Below are 23,418 nucleotides of genomic sequence, written 5' to 3'. Positions count from 1 at the left end.
GGGTATTGTTCTGCAGTTATGGTTTGAGTCTATATAATATTTGAAGGATTAACTCTGGGGATTTCTTGCATATTTTTTTAATTTAGGGAAGCTATCTAGAAATGACAATGCAGTATTGAAGTGTCCCATTTTTATTGTGCTTGAACAACGTGAGCTTTCATGCTTTCCAAAGTTATCTATATAAAATCAGAGACCTCGTGATTTGATGTGAAAATACTTGTGATAGTTATGTCATGTTTGTCAGTATGTAGAGATCTTCTTCATTTATTCTGACTAGTGGCTTTAACTGGTACTAAGTGTCAATCTAGTCATATTTACGGTGTGTGCAGAAGGAAAAAAAGGATGTTAGAAAAGCCAGCTGTTCATAATTCCTCTCTTGTACTCTTGTAGACACAGCAAATCCAAGAAGAAGATACAGGGTGAGGCTGGGGCATCCACTTTTTCTTCCCTGAGCTGACACTGAAGCAGAGATCCTAAACCATCAGCCCCTGAGATGCTGAGGGATCCTGCTCCTTTGCCTGCTCATCATTCCTTCATAGTAAGATGTTATCCCTCTGTGAGCTTGCAACACCCAAAGTCATGGACTGAAATCACATTGGCCAGGTCAGGTTTGAATATTCTCAAAAGTCGTATTATACTTAGTTTATGTATTTTTTATTTTTCAAAATTTCATATAGATATAAAAATTGTTTTGGTCAAATCTCCTTCCCATTCCTTCCTTATAAATTACTCTCTATTCCTACCTTCGTTTTCTTTACAAAAGTTTTCTTTAAAATGCAGAGTCTTTTTACTGCTAAGGTTTTGAGCCAAGATTTGGACAACTGACTGAAGGACAGGAAGCCCCTCAGACTGCCCCACTAGCTCCCCTAGCATTTATTCCCAATACCTCATCAGGTGGGTGAGGCACTTACAAGCGCTGCACTAGCGAATACGGGTGTTTTGTTGACTCTTCCGCAGATCTTGTGCTTGTAGTCACAACCACTTGAAGTTAACACTGTGACAACCTAGACATTCCCTGCACGTCCTGCAGAGCTGCCGCACACGCCTACTGTTTCTGGCTCTTACACTATTTCCAGCTTATCCACCTTGAGGATTGCTAAGCCTTGAGTGTCAGATATGACATAGGTATCTCAATTAGAGCTAAGCACACAGCAATCTGCTATCCATGCATTTTGACCAGCTATAAGTCTCTGTGTTTATACCAACTACTGCAGAATTAATTTTTTCTGATGTGGAATAACTGTTGGGAGGCCCTGCTGGTCAGAAGTTGCAGTCTACTGGCAGCTTGCTTCAAGCTCAACAACATGGTGGACTCACTCTCCAGCGCGGCCTTCTGCTCTCTACCTGCTCCTATTTAGAGGATGTCTCTAGGTCTGGATGCCTGACTTATCTCAAGGATGACCTTTGACATAGTTCCCTGCAAATGCTCCCCTCCCTGCCCCTGTGGAACACATGGTAATTGAGTAGCATGCTCTAGCTAATTCATAGAACGATGCTGCCACTAACCCAGCTTTATGATAGGAGTATGCCACGTGATGCAAACTAGGGTTGTCTCCGGGCTTCCCAATCCTGTGTGTTTCCTATACACTGAAATAAAGTTGCCTTGTCTCACTGAAGTCAACTCCTGGAGGGTTCTCTCCATCACATCCACAGCCGACCCTGTTTCCCGCCTCTACTTCCTCCCTCCTTGCTGGTGGTGGCTGGTGAACCTGAGGAAGAAGGGGAACCACAGCCTACTGTGTAGGTATGACCTTGGGACAGTTCATCACTTTATCCATTACCACAGTGATAGGAGTAGGCTCTGCCCTAGCCCAGCACAGGCTTATGAGCCAACTCACACTACCAAATATAAGCATCTACCGCAGTGACTTTCAATCCAGTCCAAACATGAGTAGGAAGTCTCATAAATTGTGCCATGATATCACTATTGGAACATGTTTCTCAGACATGTTTTTATTCTGTGCACAATGGGGTAAAACTGTTTATTACACTTCTCTGATTAGATAGTGAGGGTACTTCAACCCCAAATTCTTCAAGTCCATACACAGAATATGTATTATAATCCATTTGTGTCTTGTTTGGTTCTTTCATCAATATTTTATAATTTCCATCTTGCCAGTTTTTCACTTTCTTGGTTTTAATTTATTTGAATGTATTATTTTTGGTGTTCCCATGTATGGAATTATCTCCTTGATTTTATTGTGAGACATATTGCTATTCTGGAAGCAATTAAAATTATTTCATATTTTTATATGTAGATTTTTATATCCTGAAACTTCTGAATTATTATTCATAAATGTTGGTGTTTACTGCATATAGAAAAATGTCATGTGTAAAAGTGAATAATCTTACTTCCCTACTCTTGATTTGGGCACTTTTGATTTCTATTTATTTCATGGAAATTCTAGATTATCCTTGGTGCTCTGTAGAAAAGCATAGATTAGACTGGACGTCTTTATGTTGGATCCCTGAGGAGAGTACAGCATTTTCTGCTCATGGTCATATAAGCTAAAATTATTTGATTTGCTTTGTTTTGTGTTTAAAAAGTGAAGATCAGTCCTCTGTCTGATGTGGGGTTAGTGAAGATCTTTTCCCATTCTGTAGGCTGTTGTTTTGTCTTGTTGACTGTGTCCTTTGCTTTACATAAGCTTTTCAGTTTCAGGAGGTCCCATTTATTAATTGTTTCTCTCATTGTCTGTGCTGCTGGGGTTATATTTACAAAGTGGTGTCCTGTGCCAATGTGTTCAAGTGTACTTCCCACTTTCTCTTCTATCAGGTTCAGTGTTATGTTGAGGTCTTTGATCCATTTGGACTTGAGTTTTGTGCATGGTGATAGATATGGGTCTATTTTCATTCTTCTATGTGTTGATATCCAGTTATGCTAGCACCATTTGTTAAATATGCTTTCTTTTTCCACTGTATATTTTTTGCTTTGTCAAAAATCATGTGCTCGAAGGTGTGTGGATTAATATCTGGGTCTTTGACTCAGTCCCATTGGTCCTCCTGTCTGTTTTTATGCCTATACCAGGCTGAAGAGGTGTCAATGAATGCTCAGTACGTCTCATGTGACACAGCACCTTCCCAGTCATGTTTCCATGTAACAGACATGTGCACACGCTCAAACACACACATGCACACAGTCACACACCCATATTGGAAACCAAGCTGTGCTGAGAAATGGTAAGTCTTAAGGTTGCTGACAATACCTTCACTTCAACACTAAGACAGAGCAGACATGACCTCATTCTAGACAGACTTGTCAATCAAATATCCAGGTGGAGGCACTGATTGTTAACTAGTTTCTCTAAGGCAGGGAAGCTGTTCTGCATCACTGGACTGAACATAATACTTGGAATTAAGAAATAATATGAAACTTCCCACAGTGTCTGTTCAGAAACAGCTTCACTGTGAATCAGTATCCATCATGGGAACATGAAATCTTTCTTGTGATGGGGTTTGCGTCTTTGTCTCAAGCATGAAATGCATCAAAATCTTCCAAAGAAGAGATGGATATTCTTAGTACTCCATGATTCCATGTAGCTTCTTCACGACAGTGAGTGCAATCCATGGTCCTAAGAATGTATTTCTGACACCTTTGTATTCAAGGAGGAATCATCTCAGTGTTCTGCTTAGCACAAATGAGGGAAGGTCAAGACAGATACCATTGGTGTTCAAGATAGTGTCAAAGATGAACCATGTCAGGATCAGAGGAGAGAGAGAAAATTCAATGAGGAACATCAATTGAAGGCAGAGAGAAATCCCACAACACACGATGAACCAGTAGATGGTGCACACTTAAGTGTGATCCCAGGAGCTGTGCCCCTTGCGGGAGGTGCAGAGGAGGAAATCAAGTGCTCAGGGCACAGATGGTGGAGGCTATGTGCCCGAGTTTGTGAAAAGTCAGGGAGAAGTGGGTGAGGTGGTTGTGGGCAGAATATTTATTACACAGGGTAATGGGTTTAAGTGCAGGCAAAGAATTTACAGACAGATGGAAAGATCGTTAGATGGATTCTGGAAATTCCCTGCTAGTAAACGTCAGAATTCTGTACGTTTCATTTTGTTCATTGACTTTAACCATCTCCGTGGCCCTGACCCATGCACTTCACTGCGTGGATTCCAGCGTTCATATGAACCCTATGCCGGCCCTGGAGTCTGATCCACGTCTGACTCACACTGTGTCTAAGCACAGGAGGACAGGATTATTTTTGTTACTGGGTACTAAACCAAAGCCACCTTCATTATAGTCAAGTGGCATAGCCCTTACCCCTAAGCTAGCCCTGATCATTCTCTACCGTGTGTTTAGATAAAACACATCTATAAATTGTCCTTGTTAGTCTTGTTTTCTGAGTCTTCTGTCTTAAGCACCCGAGACGCTGTATGAGCGGCAGGATTACCAAGGATGGTTTCAAAAAGCATCTTGAAGAGATGATGCTTAGTCCTACATTAGCTTCCGGCTTCCTTATTTTTAGTAAAACAGACCAATGTTAGTTTTCATGCTGCGGTTGATCCCACACTAAGTAGACCTGAGCTTTAAACTCACAGGTATTAGCGGAAATAACTAGGAAACGTGGTAAACATCACTGTGAAAGGCTGGGCTCACAGGCTAACAGCGGGTGCTGAGACAGCAGGACTGAAACAGCCCGATCCCCTATGGGGGGTTCCTGTTTTCCTTTCTAACTTCGCCCCGGTGCAGTGAATCAACTTCTATGGGTTTCCGGAAACCCTTCGCGCTGAGTTATGGGAAATGTAGTCTCTACCACCATGACATCACAAGAAGGGGCTGTGGATAACGAACTTCCGCTTTCAGTCTTCTAACTTAACCTTCTCCCCTAACTTATACGAGTGTTCTTCTCAGCGCTGGGCTTGGATCCCTGACATGGAGGTTGGTGCAGGGTGCAGCGCCGTCCTGCAGATCTGAGGGATTGTGCAAGGTGGCGGGTCCGGCATGGAGGTTGCTGACTTGGGCTGCTTAACAGGGAGGCCGGAGATGCTGTGCTGAGCTAGGCTGGGCCGCTGCACACGGGTGCGGGTTTGACAGGGGAGAGGGCGCCACGCCAAAGCCATGTGCTGTAAGTGTGCTGTCTCCTAGGATGCCACTGCTGCCAGAGCCCATCCCTGCTTCTGGTGGTTGAGGAGCTGAAGGAGGCTCACTTTTCTGCTTGGCTGGAGAAGCATGCTCCTCCTTAGCTGCCTCTGGGTCACATGGCAATAGTCAGATTTCTCAGGACTTCCAGAAAGGGCGGACACCTAGACTCACCTATAATATTTTTTTCTTCTTTTTCTCTTTCTCCCTCTTGTTTTTTTGTTTGTTTGATTTTTGTTTTGTTTTGTTTTTTGTCTTTTCTTTTTTTCCAAGATAGGCGCTTTTTTTGTGTAACACCTCTGGTTATTCTGGAACTCACTCTGTAGATCAGGACAGCTTTGAACTCACAGAGATCCCCTTGCCTCTGCCTCGCAGAGTACTGGGATTAAAGGCGTGTCCTACCACCGCCTGGCTCTACCTATATGCTATAGAACACCTATACCCTGCCATACTTTAGGAAGCTCACCTCTCTGTTCCTAAAGTTCCTAGTTTCCAGGGACAGATTGCTGTATGGGATTTTCTTTTCCCTTGGAATGAATTGGAAGATTTATGGAAGCCTCTGGTGGAATAAAAACAAGTTATATACACTCTTGAGATCAGAATCGTCACATTCCACTCCCATATACCCACAGGATAATCTTGTAGTCAGTATGAACCTATCTTTGCTGAATCCAGATAATTACGAACTTCACATTGCAGAGTGAAACATACTGAGAGTAATACTGCATCCAATTCCTTTTGAGACTGTGATGTTGGAAATTTCGACTACTTTTCAGATGTAAGAGAGGACTTGGTGTAATGAGATAAATGGATCTCATGATTGACAGGAGGAGGCTTGGATATCTCTGAAAGGGAGGGGTGTAGGCGGATGTGTCTCTCCCCCAGGCAGTTCCCAAATAATAAATCACCGTGAATATGATTTAATATTCTCTGCCAATAGCTCAGGCTTATTTATTAACTCTTACATTTTAAATTAACCCCTTATTTGCCCCCTGCCACATGGCAGTATCTTTATTAATATGGAACATTAATCTCCTGCTCCTTCTGAGTCTATTGGCAGACTCCTCAGACCCCGCCCTTCACCTTCAGTTGGTTGCCCATTCCATACCTCCTGCCTGGCTACTGCCCATTCAGCATTTTAGACCAGTTCTAGTGACAAATCTTTACAGTGTACAAGAAGATTATTCCACAGCAGAGGGGAGAAATGGCCCATTTTTTCACTAACATCCTTTTGTTAGTTCATCATGTGTTGATGACTAGATGCTTCTATCGGGAAGGAACATCTCCTTGCCTGTTTGACTGTTTCTCTGGATTTTCAGGGAATGTTTGTTATCTTTGCATAGTCATCATTATTTTCTATCATAACATCATGGTTCTTTCTTCTAACACTACCTGAATTTTTCCAGATGAGAATTCCAGCTCAGCAAATGGTAATACAACTACACTTACCACTGTCCTTCACGTGTGGTATTGCCACCATCCAGGCAGTAAACTGTGAACGTGGGATTCCTTCCTCTCCCCTGGGAAGGCATCCAGTCTCCCTCGGTGTGCAGTCCTGCCCTTTCCTCCCAGGCTCTTATCCTGATTACTGTCAGTGTGAGTGATGATGTGGATGGAGTTACTGGTCTTTACAAACTCAGGTGGTAACCTGTCATATTCAACAAATCTGGGTAAACTCTTGAAGGGACCTCGGGTTTGGGTATTGAGATGTGTTTCCTGGCGAAGACTGTGTATCTGTCAGAGGCCATGTAGAGAAGATGCACGAGTCTTTTGGACCGGTTTTGCTTAGAGAAACAAAGGAATACACCTGAGAAGCAGTTTGTTGTCATTTTCTGCTTTTGCGGTAAAACATTTTGGTCAGTTTTCTCCAAGGACAGTGTCCAACTGAAGTGACATATTTTGAGTGTAAGAGTATGTGTCAGTTTGTCTACTTGACTATCAAAGACTGTATTCAATTGTTCTCTTTTTTTGTGGTAACTATTTAAATACATGCCAGATGGAAGAGAAGTCAACGCAGTGTTTCCAGGTTCAAGTCCATGTACTATTCGTTAGGTACAATCGGTAACTGTATACTGAGCGTTTAAACTTTACATTCATGGTCTCTTTCATTAACTGTTGTTATATATGCATATGATATATATATATGTACTTACATATGCATATAGGAATACACACATATGTATGTGTTTGCTTGGCGTGTACAGTCTTACTTGTGTATGTAACTGTTCGGCATTGAAATAACCAATTATTGTGTTCTTCCCTTGGGAAGACGACTTCCGGTTCTCCTAGCATCGCTTCATTGGCTCTAGTTCTTCGTGTAATGTTGAGGCCTCTCTCGCATCCCTCCCATTCTGCATTGCCGTGTTTGCTGGTACCATCTTTGAAGTCATTTGGGGAGACTCTGGGTGTAACGTCTCTCATCCTCAGGAGGCAGTCTCTCAACAAAAATCCCAACTCCTCTGGCTCTCAGAGCTTCCTACCCGCTCCTTTGAAGTGATAGCTGAGCCTTAGGTGTAGGAGCTGTGCTGTCCACATCCCACAGTTCCTCATATGGGTCTCTACCTGCTGTAGAGAAAAGGGGTGGCTACTATATTTACCTGTGAGTAGAACGACAAACCCTTAGAATAGAATTGGGGATTATGCTGAATTAATAAACTGGTAGTTGCAGATTCTCCTCCAAGTTCCTTGACTTCACTAGCTCTACGTTGTTGTCTAGGTTTCCTGAACCAGGAATGATCCTCCTCTTGTTGAGCAGATCTTAATCCAGTTAAAAAGATGTTCATTGCCACCATGGCATGGATGCCACTACTGCACCCATACGGTTATCTTTCTATGAAGGTCATTGCTGCGATTTATAAGCATCATAGTTGGGCATGGCTTTGTGTTAACAAAGAAATAAGTGGCTGCACACACAGTTAACAAAGACATAAATTGTTGGACATACATCTGTCAGTCGGTTCTTTGTTAGCTTGAATATATCATTATAACCTGAGGAATTTAATGTTATATAAAAATCTATTCTAATCTAAAATACCTTGGAGACACGCTGTTGTCTGCTTAGTCTACAAAGAAAATACAATAATACATAAAGGGCACGGCTGGACTAAGAAGTTTTATAGGTGCTGCCTTAAATGGTTATATCCCGTGGTCATTTTGATCCAAATCACAGTGTAATCACATGACAAGTGTTCTTTAATCATTCTAAAGAAGGCTGCTAGCCACATGGTTGTTTTTATCCTGATGAGGTCATCAGCCAAGTGGAGTCAAGTCACTTGACTATTATTTAAAAACATCTGTTTTTTATAATGTTATCTAGTGGACCCATTTTCCTAAACAAGGGTTGAATCACATGTGTCGTATACTGCAGTAAATTAAAATGACCTATTTATAGATTTAACTATCAGCCTATTGTTACAAGTTTAAGCTGAATTTTTGGTTTTTCTTTACCATTTTGAATGAATTTATTTATTTATTTTCAACTTAAATGAGTTTTATTTACTTCCCACTAACGAATCTTTATTTCCATTCATGAGAGCAGTAAGTTGACCATATTCAGCTTTCTTGCCCAGTAACTCAAAGGAAAAACCCAAAGAGATTAGTAAAGAAAAATGGAGGAATTAATACCCCCTAAATTTTTAAAATATGTTTAAGGGTGAAAAGTGTTTATAATCCCTAGTAGGAAAACATTATCTGAATGAAGACGCTAATGGAAAACCACTGTAAAATGCTTCAGCCGCATTTGATGCAGAAGGGCAGGGATAGTCTTCGAAGCACCCCAGCTCTCCTGATGAGGTCAGAGGTACACTGATTTGCATTATCGCAACATCCAGTAAGTGAGCTAAGCTGCTCTTCGTTCAGCAAGGGCTCTGTTTGACATTACACTTGACCTCCAAACTTGCCTGACAATTTACCAATGAGATTCATAACCTTTTGGTTGCTCTGATATTTTGACATATTTGCTGGGTTTTGGGCCACATCCTGGAAAGCCACCACGACTTCTGGATCCTGCTTTGCTGCAAGAACCTCAGGGTCACTGAGGATTTCTTTGAGTCCAGGCATTCCTGCCATTCCAGGCATGCCCCTCCCACTCCAGGCATTCCTCCAGGAAAACCACCTGGAAAAGAGCCATCCTGAGCCCCAGACTGTCTTCTGGCTTCTTCTTCCCTTTGGGCTCTTTCATGCTCTTCTCGAGCCTTCTTCACCCTGTCTATTCTTTCTTTTATCTCTCGCTCTTCGTGTTTTCGCATATTTTCTCCAATGTTCAGCAATTTTTTGAGCCCGAGGTTGACCCTCTTTCAGCATTGCACTGGCATCCTCGTCATAATCCAGTTTACAGGCCAGGGCTAGGTCATGAGCTGCTTCTTCCCAGTGACCCAGGAGTCTGTGTGCTTTCCCCCGCCAGGTGTATGGCTGAGCTGAATCAGGGTTTATCTCAATGGCTCTGTCACAGTCTCAGATAGCAGCGTTTGGCTTCTGTAATTTAACGAAGACACTGGCTCTCTTGGCATACAGAATAGTCAAGCGAGGATTTAGCTTGACGGCATCAGTGAACAAGTCAATAGCTTTCTGCAGCTCACCATCATTTAGGGCTTCAGTGGCAGCCCCCTTCTTTTCATTTGCTTGATCCATCATCTCCTCAGTTATGTCTGCATTTTCATCTCCCATCTCTTGAGAGACATCAGGGTCTGGCTAAAGTACACCTTCATTGTCAATTTCTAGATCACTCTCCTCACTTGATGGCTTGTCTGTCTTTATGCTTTCCTTGTCTTATTATCTCTTTTTTCTTGTTGACATTTTCTTCTGATTTAGCCTTATGCATAGCAGGTGGCACTTAACCTCCCATGCTGGCGGAAACAGGTGGATCTCTGGGAATTTGAGGCCAGTCTGGTTTATACAAGTTCTCAGTATGCAGAGCTACATGGTGAGAGCCTATCTCAAACCAATAATAAATAAATTCTCTCCACCCACTCCCTCAGGAAACGCATTTCCTCGGTGTGCAGGACGCTCGGATCCTCTTACACTCGAATGAATTTATTAATCCTAATTTAAGAATCTATAGAGAACAGAGAGATATTTCAATGCATCATGTGCTAGTTTATACATGAGGTTAGTCAAAATACTCAGTGGTTGGAAAATACTTAATAAAGATGACTGATAATAGCACCTTTAGACTGCTGAGCAATATAACCCAGGAATGGGTAAAATATTTTCTGTGGAGTATGCAGAATTTGGATATAAAGAGTAGACTCCTTGTCCTTTTGAAAAGCCATTTATAAAAACATTGAAAATAATCTCTATAAAATTTTTAGATGTAATTTTAGGCAACACCCATGGGCTATTGAAAATGATTTTTAAATGGTATCCTTTGGATGATGATTATCTTAGTTACGGTTTCTGTGCTGTGAATAGACTCCATGATCATGGCAATTCTTACAAAGGAAAACATATTTGGCGTGAGCTTATGGTTCCTAAGCTTTAGCCCATTATTATTATTGTGGGTGGAAGGCAAGCTTGGTGCTGGAGAAGGAGGTGAAAGTTCTACATTTTGATCCACAGACAGAAAGAATTGGGTTTGGCTTGAGCATATATGAGATATCAAAGCCTGACTCCATAGTGACACACTATCAAGGCCACACCTCCTAACAGTGCTACTCCCTATGGGCCAAGTGTTCAAACACAAGAATTCATGGGAGCCATACCTATTCAACTACCACAGTGATTATAGATCCTGAGTCAGATGACACTGCAACCTGCCAATTATTAGTACAGAACAGATAACCATACTGAATTGTATTTAGTGGTATAATAATCACTGAGGTTCTTTACCAATAAGGGATTAAATCTATGAGCTATCTAACAACATTACTTAACAAGCTAATAACCTGCTGTGTTTCAGGTGTTACATTTCTTAGAAGGAAAGCTTTCAGAAAGCATCTTAAAGCACAGAGCCAAATCATTAGTAGTGATTGGCAGGTTAGTGTTTACCCAGTTGAAATAGCACAAAATTATACATTTTGTTATTTTAGTTTCTTTACCATGAAAATTAAGCACTCATTTAAGTATGGATTTGACAGATGAGCCAAAGAGAATATTGTCCATATATTGCAGGACTAATAACTCTGGGAACTTATACAGTGTTGGTTTAAGGTTTTATTCCTAATTGTAATTGTTCTGGTACTAGAAACTGTGCCCATTTTAATTTTCCCCATGAAGGGACCATTAAGCAATCTATGCTGAGTTATTACCATTCTGTGGGATAGACAAAATAAACTAACAAGAATAAGCAAATAACAACATCAAAATCTAAGCTCTGCGGTAGCTAAGTTGGCTCAAGCTGTAGCAGCAAAGCCCCACCCACCATTTCTTAGACCTTGGGTATTATAGAGGCCACACTTTGCATCCCATTGGGAGAAAAGGCCCACATGGCCAAAGGGCTTTGAGTTCCAGTCAAAATTGTTCAGGAAGACTAAACCTGGAAACCAAGCAGCTCTTTAGTACATGGACCCTTGCTGTGACCTGCCAAGATGTGTCCAGCAAAGGAAAAATGTTATTTATTTTTTGTTAGTTCATTTTGTGTGTGTTTCTGTTTGTTTCTATTTCTTGTGGTTTGCAAAAAAATAATTGACAAGGATTCTTCTCTCCTCTTTTGTAACCTCTTGTTATCTTAGTTCCTATAAGTATAAAGTGGAAGAGGTATTGCTCTGAGTATTTTGTTCCTTGGGATCTTAACAAATATTTCAATAAGTGTAAAACGCTGTCACTGGGTCCTGAGAAGAACCTATATTTATCCCACGCTCTCATTTAAGATCATGAATTCTTTTAAGTGAGTTCTTTGTCAGTTTGTCCCTAATTTCTAATGAAAGAAAAACTTCCTTAACTTTGGACCCAGCCCCTCATTGTCATTGTTCCTCCAGGCTTTGTTGCTGTCACAGAAAATATCCACATGAAGTTAAGAATGAGACTAGGGTCAGCACCACATTAGCTGGCACTGGGTCAAAAATTTCTTGAGTTTGACCAAGCAGTTTATTTTTTTTCCACCTTTAAACATAGTTAAACTTTGGAAAAAGGTTTCCATTTAAAATTATGGCAACAAAGCTTTGGGCATGGCTACGTTGAAACTCCATTGAAATGTACATTTCCCTGGCGAGGCACCTGTGACCTTTACCCTAAAATGGGTTCTCTTCACAGAGGAACAGAGTTTAGGGTAAGGGCCTGAGGAGGACAGGTTTGTAATAAGCATAAGCTTGGTTTCTGTTGACTGAGAATGCAAATTCCATGGGACTACTTTCATACGGAGGGCTTTATTCCCTGACAGACAAAGCTCAGAATGGGAGCCTGAACAATGCTGAGGATTTGGGGTGGAGGTGAGATTCAGGTGACGCTGCAGCCGTACACTAGCAGAAAATCACCACGGTGTTAGACAGCATCCATTCCAGGTTTTCTAGTGAACAGACATCAGTCATTTTCTTCGACTGAAGAAATATATCCTTCATGTCTAACAATTCTAGTTCCTCTAATGTGTTCTGTAAGCTGTGCCTTCTACATCATTCCCTTGGTCCTTTCATCAGGGCTTCTGAGAAAGTTGAGTCAGTGTAAGTCCCCGCAGTGAGTGAGCTTACTGCTAAATTGGCTCATTAGAAATTTGTTAAAATACTTGTGATTCCATTTTGTCTACAAATTGCTCATTTATTGATCTTCCCCTTGATGGCTGAAACTCATGTCCCTTGATACACAGTCATTTGCATCACTCTGTACATCCTCAGGAAGCCAAACCTCAGCCCAGAGTTGCTTCATCAGATCTGCATCTTCATTGTGTTTATCATTTTTGATTGTTCATATTGGGTTGAGCAGTACCCTTTCCATCACCATGGTTATCTACTGTGAGAAATATACATTATGTATGGAGTATTATAAGAATGGGACAAAATGCCTATTTTATTTCAAAATTTTATTATGTATATATGGATGGATTTATGTTGTGTGCATGGTGGGGATGCTAGTGTCCTTGTGTAAGAGATTGAGCCTCTGGAACTGGAGTTACAGACAGTTCTGAGCAGCCATGGCTGCTGGAATCAATTCCAGGTGCTTTGGAAGAGCAGTCAGTGCTTTTTACTACCGAACCATCTCTCCAGCCTCAACAATACTCTTTTTGTAGATACTCGCTCTCCATTGTATGGTTCTTAAAGGTAGGATATCCATGGGAGTTAGTAGGATCTTCACTTTCCTTAATGATGAGTCCTATGTATCATCACAGTACTGCATCAGACTTATGTTAGGGACATTGCTTACCTATGTCAGAAGGGCTTCTAGCTCTCTTCTCACTCTGGGTGACCTTTAGATTAATATCTAGAAGTACATATGCCTCTTGTTATTTGTGTTTTCCCTGGCAGTTTTAATTAGCATTCATTTTTCTTATTTGTTTCAGGAAATGCTGTCTTTCAGGGATGTGGCCATTGATTTCTCTGCAGAGGAGGGTGAATACCTGGAGCCTGCTCAGTGGAATCTGTACAGGGATGTGATACTGGAGAATTACAGCAACCTCGTGTTCCTGGGTATGTTGTCCTTTCAATTGATGCTGCCTTTTAATCAATGGCTGTTCTAATTAGGAAGTGCAATTCTGCCACTGCCAACAGTGGTTAAGTCACCAGCAGCCTGAGAGAGAGTTCCCTCGGGCAGAGTCTCTCAAAGCTGTGAGGGAACTTCTCGAAATCCATGGCCTTCTAAAGAACTCAAGATTCAAAGGTTCAGGTGGAACTCTGCTCCTCAGAGAGTCTGAATAGCAGCTAGCTCCTCTCCTTGCTTGTGTCTAATAAAAAGCCCTCATTCTTCTCCTCACCCCTGTTTAAAAACCCTTCTCCACCTGGCTTCTCCCTCCCACTTCCTGTCAGCTAGTTGCTGACTCAGCATCCTGACTGCAAGTGAAGTTCATTTACTCAAACAAATGTAACATATCTTTGCATCGTTAAACAAATGTTCCAGAGCATGAAGCAAAGAAACACAGCTTAAGGTAAAATTCTACAGTGTGCGTGAGGGAATCTTCCATGGTGAGCTCTTAATTAACTGTCAGCATAAACTTGATTTCTTTCTACAGTATCTCAAGGGTGCTTGTGCTTCCAACAATGAAATTTATGGGGCAAATTTTAAGGAAAACTGAAGAGAATATTCCTATACCTTAGAATAATTTTATTTCTTCTCGTGTTCATAGCAGCTTCCCATCCTTTTTATAGAGGTATCCTTTATATTGTTTTTGGTTTTTTGGGGTTTTTTTGATTTTTTGATTTTTGAGACAGGGTTTCTCTGTAGCTTTTTGGTTCCTGTCCTGGAACTAGCTCTTCTAGACCAGGCTGGCCTTGAACTCACAGAGATCCACCTGCCTCTGCCTCCCGAGTGCTGGGATTAAAGGCGTGCGCCACCACCGCCCGGCTGGTGTATCCTTTATATTGGTGGTAATCTTAGAAAGTAAATGGCGTGAGTAGGAAGCTTATATGATAAAAAGAATACCGCACTCTTCAGTTTTAATATTTCTTCTTGTAACTGAGGGACATGAAGCTAACTAAGACCTGCAAATCCTGAATTCTTCCTAAGCATTCTGATGTGCCCGTCAGGAAACTCATGAACATCTAATCCTTTACAGCCCTCGTTGTATCTTCTCATTCCTTATACATACAGTCCTAGAGAGGACATGCTATCTGATGGAGGAGGGTCTTCTGTCTATGTGTTACTTTCATTGGTTAATAAAGAAACTGCCTTGGCCCTTTGATAGGACAGAAAATTAGGTAGGCAGAGTAAACAGAACAGAATGGTGGGAGAAAGAAAGCATAGTTGGTCAGATGCCATGGAGCCAGCTGCCAGGTCAGACATGCTGAATCTTTCCCAGTAAGCCACCACCTCGTGATGCTACATTGATTATTAGAAATGGGTTATCAAGATGTGAGAATTAGCCAATAAGAGGCTAGAACTAATGGGCCAGGTAATGTTTAAAAGAATACAATTTATGTGTAATTATTTTGGGTAAAGCTAGCCCAGGGCCGGGAGCCCGGCAGCGGCCCTCAAAAAGCAGGCCTGCTCACCTCATTACGACAGCTATCCCCGGAGAAAAAACTAATGATGTTCTCTTTTCCCATAAACAGGTCTTGCTTCCTCTAAGCCTTCCCTGATCACATTTCTGGAGCAAACACAAGACCCTTCAGACATGAAGAGACTCACAGCAGCTGCCATGGAAACAGGTGTGTAGGAATGAGGGAGACAGAGGTAATGGGGAGGGGAAGACCAGAGACCCAACAGAAAGCCAGGTTTTATCACGAACACTGACTCACAATGTTCTCATGGGACATAATGTTTTAAGGATCTCCTTTTGTATCTTTTGCTGTGAAAAGTGGATATTTATGGTACTTTGATTTTCTTATGCTCTGTCTTTCTCCCATCAGGTCAGCTTATGTTTACAGTAAGTGACTAAGCTCTCTCATTTGTGGGTGAACATGATCTATTTTTCCTAAGTTGGTCAGTGGATATTTATTCATAAACTGTGCAGAGATCCTCCTGTCTTCAATTCTTGAACAATATTATCGAATATTGTTATCTACAGGTTTCTAGTTATGCAGCCTAACTTTCATACCTTCCAAAACTAAAGGTCTGAATTTAGCATATATATGTACTATAAAAACATATGTTTCCAACATTGACTAATGTTATACTTTGTGTTTATCTAGCTATAAAGTTTCTCTATTTCTATAAATGGCTCATTTACAGTAGCGTAATAGTCTTGTTTTCTTCTTGATGTTATGCCTTCCTTACATGTTTGACATTCATTAATATTGATTTGTTTCTATGTTCTATGTCGTCATGGTCTTCATCTTTCACTACAAGTTACATAATTTCAATTTATGGTTTTTTAAATTAGGCTACACTGAACACAGCTTTAGAAATGTGAATGTAGCATTATTTATATTGTAAATTACAGGTATGAATCAATATTTCTGGATTTAAAAATAAGCATAAATATAGAGAATTTTGCTCAGTTTTCATTCATTTCTTAACTTTTACTCATCAGGAAACAAATACGATACAGGCAAAGAATGTGACAAAACCCTTCCTTGGAACTCACAACCTATTGGTCACCAGAAAATTAACTTAAGAATGAAACCAGATAAGTGTGAAGAATGTGGGAAAGCCTTTCGTTTTCCATCGTCACTTTGTGTGCACAAGAGAATTCATACAGGAGAGAAACCCTACAATTGTGATATATATGCTGAGGACTTCTGTTTTCCATCACGACTTACTGAACACAAGAGAATTCATAGAGGAATAAAACCCTACAAGTGTGAAATATGTGGCAAAACCTTCAAACATCCATCAATACTTCTTATACACAAGAAAATCCATACAGGAGAGAAACCCTACAAGTGTGAAGTATGTGGCAAGGCCTTCCATGTTCAATCACAACTTTCTGTACACAAAAGCGTTCATACTGGAGAGAAACCCTACAAGTGTGAAGTGTGTGGAAAGGCCTTCTGCATTCCATCAAGACTTTCTGTACACAAAATGATTCATTCAGGGGAGAAAACCTACAAGTGTGAAGTATGTGGCAAGGCCTTCTGTACTCCATCTCGGCTTTCTGATCATAAGAGAATTCATACAGGAATTAGACCCTACAAGTGTGAAGCATGTGACAAGGCCTTCTGTTTTCCATCACAACTTACTGTACACAAGCGAATTCATACAGAAGAGAAACCCTACAGGTGTGAAGTATGTGGGAAGTCCTTCAAATGTTTATCAGTACTATCTGAACACAAGAGCAGTCATACAGGAGACAAACCCTACAAGTGTGATGTATGTGGTAGGGCCTTCAGTTTTCCGTCACGAGTTTCTGAACACATGAGAATTCATACAGGAGAGAAACCTTATAAGTGTGAATTATGTGGAAAGGGCTTCTATATTCCATCACATCTTTTTGTACACAAAAGGATTCATACAGGAGAGAAACCCTATGAGTGTGAAGTATGTGGCAAGGCCTTCAATACTTCATCAGGACTTTCTGTCCACAAGAAAATCCATACAGAAGACAAACCCTACAAGTGTGAAGTGTGTGGCAAAGCCTTTAAACGTCCAACAGGACTTTCTGTCCACAAGAAAATTCACACCGGAGAGAAACCCTACAAATGTGAAGTGTGTGGCAGGGCCTTCGGTAATCCATCAGGACTTTCTATACATAAGATGATTCATACAGGAGAAAAGCCCTACAAGTGTGAAGTATGTGGCAAAGCCTTCAGAGGTCCATCAGGACTTTGTGTACACAAGAAAATTCATAAAGGAGAGACGCCCTACAAGTGTGATGTATGTGGTAGGGCCTTCTATATTCCTTCACAACTTTCTGTACACAAAAGGATTCATATAGGAGACAAACCCTACAAGTGTGAAGTGTGTGGAAAGGCCTTCAATTGTCCATCTGGACTTTCTGTACACAAGAGGATTCATACAGGAGAGAAACCCCACAAGTGTGATGTATGTGGCAAGGCTTTTACTCGTCCTTCTGGACTTTCTAAACACAAGAGTACCCATATAGGAAAGAAAAAATACAAGTGTAAAGTATGTGACCAGGCCTTTACTGGTCCATCAGGACTATCTAAGCACATGAATATTCATACAGGAGAGACCCTGTAAGTGAAGAGTGTGTCATTCATCCATCAAGACTTTCTGAACACAAGAGAATTCATACAGAAGAGAAGGCCTAGCGTTTTGACATATGTGGCAAGGTCATCCATGCTGTATCATTACTTAAAGTACACAAGAGACTTCCTATAGGGGAGAAACCCTACAACTGAGAAGTATGTGGGAAAGCTTTCTGTTTTCCATTACTACTTTCAGAAGCAAGAGCATTCATATAGGAGAGAAAGTATGCAATCTAAAATATGTGGTGAGTTCTTTAGAACTTTCTGGATTATTTATTCTCACTTGATAATCCACAATAGAAAGAAACCCTGCAATTATAAGGATTGTGGAAAAGCCTTCTATAAAAAGCCATACCTTACTCAGCACAAATGAATTCACACTAAATAGAAACCTTACAAATGTGAAGAGTGGCAAACTGCTCAGTTGTACCAGAAACCTTAAGGGACATCAAAGAATTCATTCTGGAGTGAAACCTTACAAGTGTGAAGAATGTGGCAAAGACTTTATAAATTACATAGCACATTCTCAACACCAGTCTATTATGAGTGTGGAGAAGGCTTTTCCCCTGACTTCTGGTCTTAAACAACTTCTAAGAACTTATGTGTGAGAGAAAGCCTGTGAAGAATATGCCAAGGTCTTATGCACTTACTAAAAACTTTTGAAACACCTGATAATTCATACTGGAGAAAAATGCCATTAGTGCCAAACATGTTTAAAAAAAACCCTTTAATAAACTTTCTAGTGTTTCTCAAGACAAAGTAGTTCAAACTTCAGAGAAATGATACCAACATTACAATATTCATAAAATGTTTTATACTTTCTCAGTTCCTAAAAGATATAAAGACTCTTCTGTCTGGAAACCGTACAAATGGGATGATATGGGATGTCTTTTCGTATATATGTTGCCCTTACTGGTTGATGAATAAAGCTGTTTTGGTCATTGGCCTAGCAGAGTAAAGCCAAGCAGAGTAAATCAAGAGTGCAAGTGAGTAGGTGGAGTTGAGGAGGTGCCTGGTAGCCACTGAAAAAGAAAGATGCCAGAACATTACCAGTAAGCTACAGCCTCATGGCAATACATAGGTTATTAGAAATGGGTGGATTTAAGATGTAAGAGTTAGTTATGGGCATCACCATCACTGACTTCAAACTCTACTAAAGAGCTACAGTACTGAAAACAGCCTGGTATTGGCATAAGAACAGACAGGAGGACCAATGGAACCAAATAGAAGACACGGATATCAATCCACACATATTTGAACATTTGATACTTGACAAAGAAGCAAAAAATATCAAACGGAAAAAAGAAAGCATATTTAACGAGTGGTGCTGGCATAACTGAATCTCAGCATGTAGAAGAATGAAAATAGATCCATATCTATCACCTTGCACAAAATTCAAGTCCAAATGGATCAAAGACCTCAACATAAAGCCAGCCACACTGAACCTTATAGAAGAAAAAGTGGGAAGTACACTTAAATGCACTGGCACAGGGAAGCACTTCCTAAATATAACCCCAGCAGCACAGATACTGAGAGAAATAATTAATAAATGGGACCTCCTGAAACTGAAAAGCTTCTGTAAAGCAAAGGACACGGTCAACAAGACAAAATGACAGCCTACAGAATGGGAAAAGATCTTCACTAACTCCATATCAGACAGAGGTATGATCTCCGAAATATACAAAGAACTCAAGAAAATGGACATCCAATGAAAAAATGGAGTAAAGACCTAAACAGAGAACTCTCAACAGAGGAATCTGAAATGGCTGAAAGACACTTAAGGAAATGCTCAACATTCTTAGTCATCAGAGAAATGCAAATCAAAACAACTCTGAGATTCCATCTTATACCTGAAAGAATGACCAAGATCAAAACACTGATGACAACTTATGGTGGAGAGGTTGTGGGGAAAAGGGAACACTTCTGCATTGCTGGTGGGAATGCAAGCTGATACAACCCCTTTGGATATCATTGTGGCAATTTCTCAGAAAATTAGGAAACAACCTTCCTCAAGACCCAGTAATACCACTTTTGGGTATATATCCAAAGCATTCTCAATTGTGCCACAAGGACATGTGCTCAACTATGTTCATAGCAGCCTTGTTTGTCATAGCCAGAACCTGAAAACAACCTGAATAGCCCTCGAACAAAGAATGGATAAGGAAAATGTGGTACATTTATACAGTGGAGTACTACACAGCAGAAAAAATAACGACATCTTGAATTTTTCAGGAAAATGGATAGAGCTAGAAAGCATTTTGAGTGCGGTAGCCCAGACACAGAAAGACAATTATCACATGTACTCACTCATAAGTGGTTTTTAAACATAAAGCAAAGAAAACCAGCCTACAAACCACAATTCCAGATGACTTAGACAATAATATGGACACTAAGAGAGACTTACATAGATTTAATCTACACAGGAAGTAGAAAGTATAAAAAGATAAGATCTCCTGAGTAAATTGGGAGCATGGGGACCTTGGGGGAGGATTGAAGGGAAAGGGGAGAGGTAGGGAGGGGAGCAGAGAAAAATGCAGAGCTCAATAAATATCAATTTAAAAAAAGAATCAAAATAAAAATACTTTCAAAACACAGACACACACAAAAGTGTTAGTTTTAAATAAGCCTGAGCCATTGGTCAGTGTTGTAATTAACGTAGCTTCTGTGTGATTATTTGAGTCTGGGCCACTGGGAAATAAAAGTGCAATTTCTGTTTACTTAATGGCACCCAATGTTTGTCAAAGTACTTCCACAAAAACCTGAGGAAACTTTAATAAATGCTTCTAGACCCACAAAAACACAAGTCAATTGCAGCTTCTTGGTAGCTGCATTTTTCTTCAGATAGACACTGTTTGCTGGCTTTGAGCAGAAGTGTGACTTCATGAAGAGATAACTTCCTGGTTGATGCTCATGGCCCAAATGGCTCTGGATATTTCAGAGGTCTTGCTACAAAGCACTTAAATGGGATTTGTGAAAAACATGCTACTATTTACTTAATGGGGACAAAGACCCACTGCATCCCTGGAGTTGAGGCAGTGAGCATGGCTCCCAGAGACAGTGAACACACCTCTGCCATGTTTAGTGGGAAAGAGCCAACAGACAAAGCCACAGCACTGGTCCTAGTCATCCCAGCTTAACACTTTAAAAAAATGCTCCTGATCGTAAACAGATTACAGCTACACAGTAAAGACATTCAGACAAAAAAAAAAAGGCCTCTAAACAGGCCAAAGTATGTTTGTTAAATGTGCCTGGACTTACGACAGAGAAGATAAAAGGTAGAGTCATAGATAAAAAAAAAAATTTAAGGATATTAAGCTGAGGTTTTTTAAAGGAATAATAGAATAAAAATGGGCCATGAAAAGATGGAAAATAGTCAGGATAACGTATATTTTTGTTATTTCTTTGATTCTTTGACTGCAGAGAGACATTTGGTTCTGAGAACTGCAAAGCTAAAGCAACATATATTTTAAAATATGTTGACGTCAAAATTTGAGTCTAAGAATATGTTACTTTGGAAAAGAGGTTCTACTTTTGTTTCCACAGAGGATTGGAACCTGTGGGTTCCTTCTAGGCTAATGTGGTTTAATGGAACAAGACTCCCTTCAAAAAAGGTCTCTGTGAACTCTAAAAATACTTTACCCAACCACCAGCAGGAAATAGTTTGGAGAAAACTATGCCCAAATTTCTTAATGATTATAAATGTTTGATTTTATTTAAAGGGGGTTGATTATAAATGGTTAATGGTCACATTCAATATCTTTCTACAGAAGAAGGGGATATGATACAGAAATGAATACATTACAATGGTATGGACTTTGGTTTAATTGATACAAATTTAATGTCAATTTTGTTTTATATATATATATTTCTACTCTCATTTAAGGTATTATGTTCATACAGCTCATTTAAAATTATAGATTAATAGTCATTTATAATAGTCAAGTTGTAGTCAAATTAGATTTTCTAGATATACAGAGATATATTTCAGATGGATAGGTAACCTTCAAAGACCAACAGAATATGGCTTTTAAATGTTTTTAAGAACTTAGACTTTCCTCAGCAGTGAGACATGTCTGCTGTAAGTAATAAAACATGTAGGAATTTCTCAAAGATAGGATGACAGCATGCCCATGCTTAGTGACAAATAGATCTCTGAGTGGGTGAGCCGGATGTTTAGTAATTTTTTTCTAATGGTTTGAAATATCAGGTTTTCTGGCTTGGATGCTGGCCCTTTCTGGGTAGTGTCTCCTTTTCCTGGAATGCTGCTTGATCAGGTTCTACCTTCCCTTATGTGATTTTGAAATGCATGTTAATATCATTGGTTTTGCCTATGGGATTTTTAAACCATGTATAGAAAACTAAAAATCTGGTGGAGATCATTCTTCTCTCTGGTTCTTCACCCACAGAATAAAGAATATGCAGAAGTAACATGCTTGAGTTAATTGATTTTATTTACACTTGGACCTTAGGAATCTAAGATTTAATAGACTTAACACCAAAATAAACCTCAATAGGCTGATTTTTGAATGAGTCTGCCAGTCATTCTACAGGACACAGAAGAAAACAACTGATGAACTTTGCCAATCAAGACAAGACAGATTATCAAATATTGTGCTTCACAGAAAAGTCTTTCAGATATGCTAAGCCTATAGACCCAAGACTGATGTTCCAATGTTATAGAAGAACTTTGGGGGACTCTCCAGGCAGTGAGATATCTCTGCCAATTCTAGAGTTTTGGAGGTTGCTTACAATGCACTTCCTGTTTACTTAGGTAATATTATATCCTTCTGGGGTCTTTGGAGTTGAAGACAGATAGTTTGTCTTAAATTTAATGAAAGATAAATTAATTATTTATTAATTAGATATAAAACTTTAAACTCACAAAGGTAAGATAGAATATTTTCTTTAATTTTGCCTAATACAAAGAGACTAAATGTGACTAATTCTTGCTTGATAACTGTTGTGTTATATGTAATTTTACTATATGAAAGTTAAAACCTTCCTTTACAAAAAACAAATGGAGAAATGATGTGGGATGTCCTTATTATATGTGTTTCTATTATAGGTACCTAAAACCTTAGGGACATCAAAGAATTCATTTTGGAGAGAAACCCTACAGGTGTAAAGAATGTGGCAGCCTTTAGAACTTACACCGCAGTTCTAAACTACAGACTATATTGGAAACAAACATGAATATGGAGAAGGGCAAAGCATGAATAGAAACACTACAAATAGGGCATGTGTGATAAGGCCTTTGTAATCATTCAAACCTTACCCAAGACAAAAGAATCCATGTACAAGAAATCCATAGACACGTGAAGAATACAGTGATGTACCTTACCATTCAGCCAGCATTTTCTGATTTTAGAAATTTATCCCAGAGGAAACAACAAGGACTGTATGGTGTGACAATGCTTTTCAGGATTCCTCATTCGGTGATGACTCCAACCATAAAATATTTTCTTTGCTACTTCATAACCTAATAATTTGCTACTGTTGTGAATCATGATGTAAATATCTTTGTATCTGATAGACTTAGGTGACTCATGGCAAAAGGTCTTTGACCCCTAAAGGGGTTTTGACCCACAGGTTAATAATTGCTTCCATAAATGAAGAAAAATATTCATACTAAACAACATCCCTAGAAATGTGAGGAATGCTGGGAAT

General features: G+C 39.9%; 1 protein-coding gene and 1 pseudogene across 1 annotated transcript; one reads left to right on the top strand and one right to left on the bottom strand.

The window, feature by feature from the left end:
• The first annotated feature begins 4,775 nt into the window (after positions 1-4,775).
• LOC142851744 (uncharacterized) lies at positions 4,776-22,685 on the top strand. The gene is made up of 4 exons (XM_075975742.1): positions 4,776-4,882; positions 13,509-13,635; positions 15,214-15,309; positions 16,134-22,685. The coding sequence occupies exons 1-4, from the start codon at positions 4,877-4,879 to the stop codon at positions 17,741-17,743; spliced, it is 1,839 nt and encodes a 612-aa protein (XP_075831857.1). The 5' UTR covers positions 4,776-4,876; the 3' UTR covers positions 17,744-22,685.
• Positions 8,960-10,089, bottom strand: LOC142852669 (hsc70-interacting protein-like; annotated as a pseudogene).
• Positions 22,686-23,418: the final 733 nt, after the last annotated feature.

The sequence above is a fragment of the Microtus pennsylvanicus genome, chromosome 6 (genome assembly GCF_037038515.1).
Source record: "Microtus pennsylvanicus isolate mMicPen1 chromosome 6, mMicPen1.hap1, whole genome shotgun sequence".
Taxonomy (NCBI): Eukaryota; Metazoa; Chordata; class Mammalia; order Rodentia; family Cricetidae; genus Microtus; species Microtus pennsylvanicus.
This window is presented reverse-complemented; position numbering and strand designations above follow the sequence as displayed.

Coding starts and splice junctions, on each gene's coding strand:
- LOC142851744 (XM_075975742.1), top strand. Junction 13,636..15,213: donor CAGCAACCTCGTGTTCCTGG/GTATGTTGTCCT, acceptor TCCCATAAACAG/GTCTTGCTTCCTCTAAGCCT. Junction 15,310..16,133: donor AGCAGCTGCCATGGAAACAG/GTGTGTAGGAAT, acceptor TTTACTCATCAG/GAAACAAATACGATACAGGC.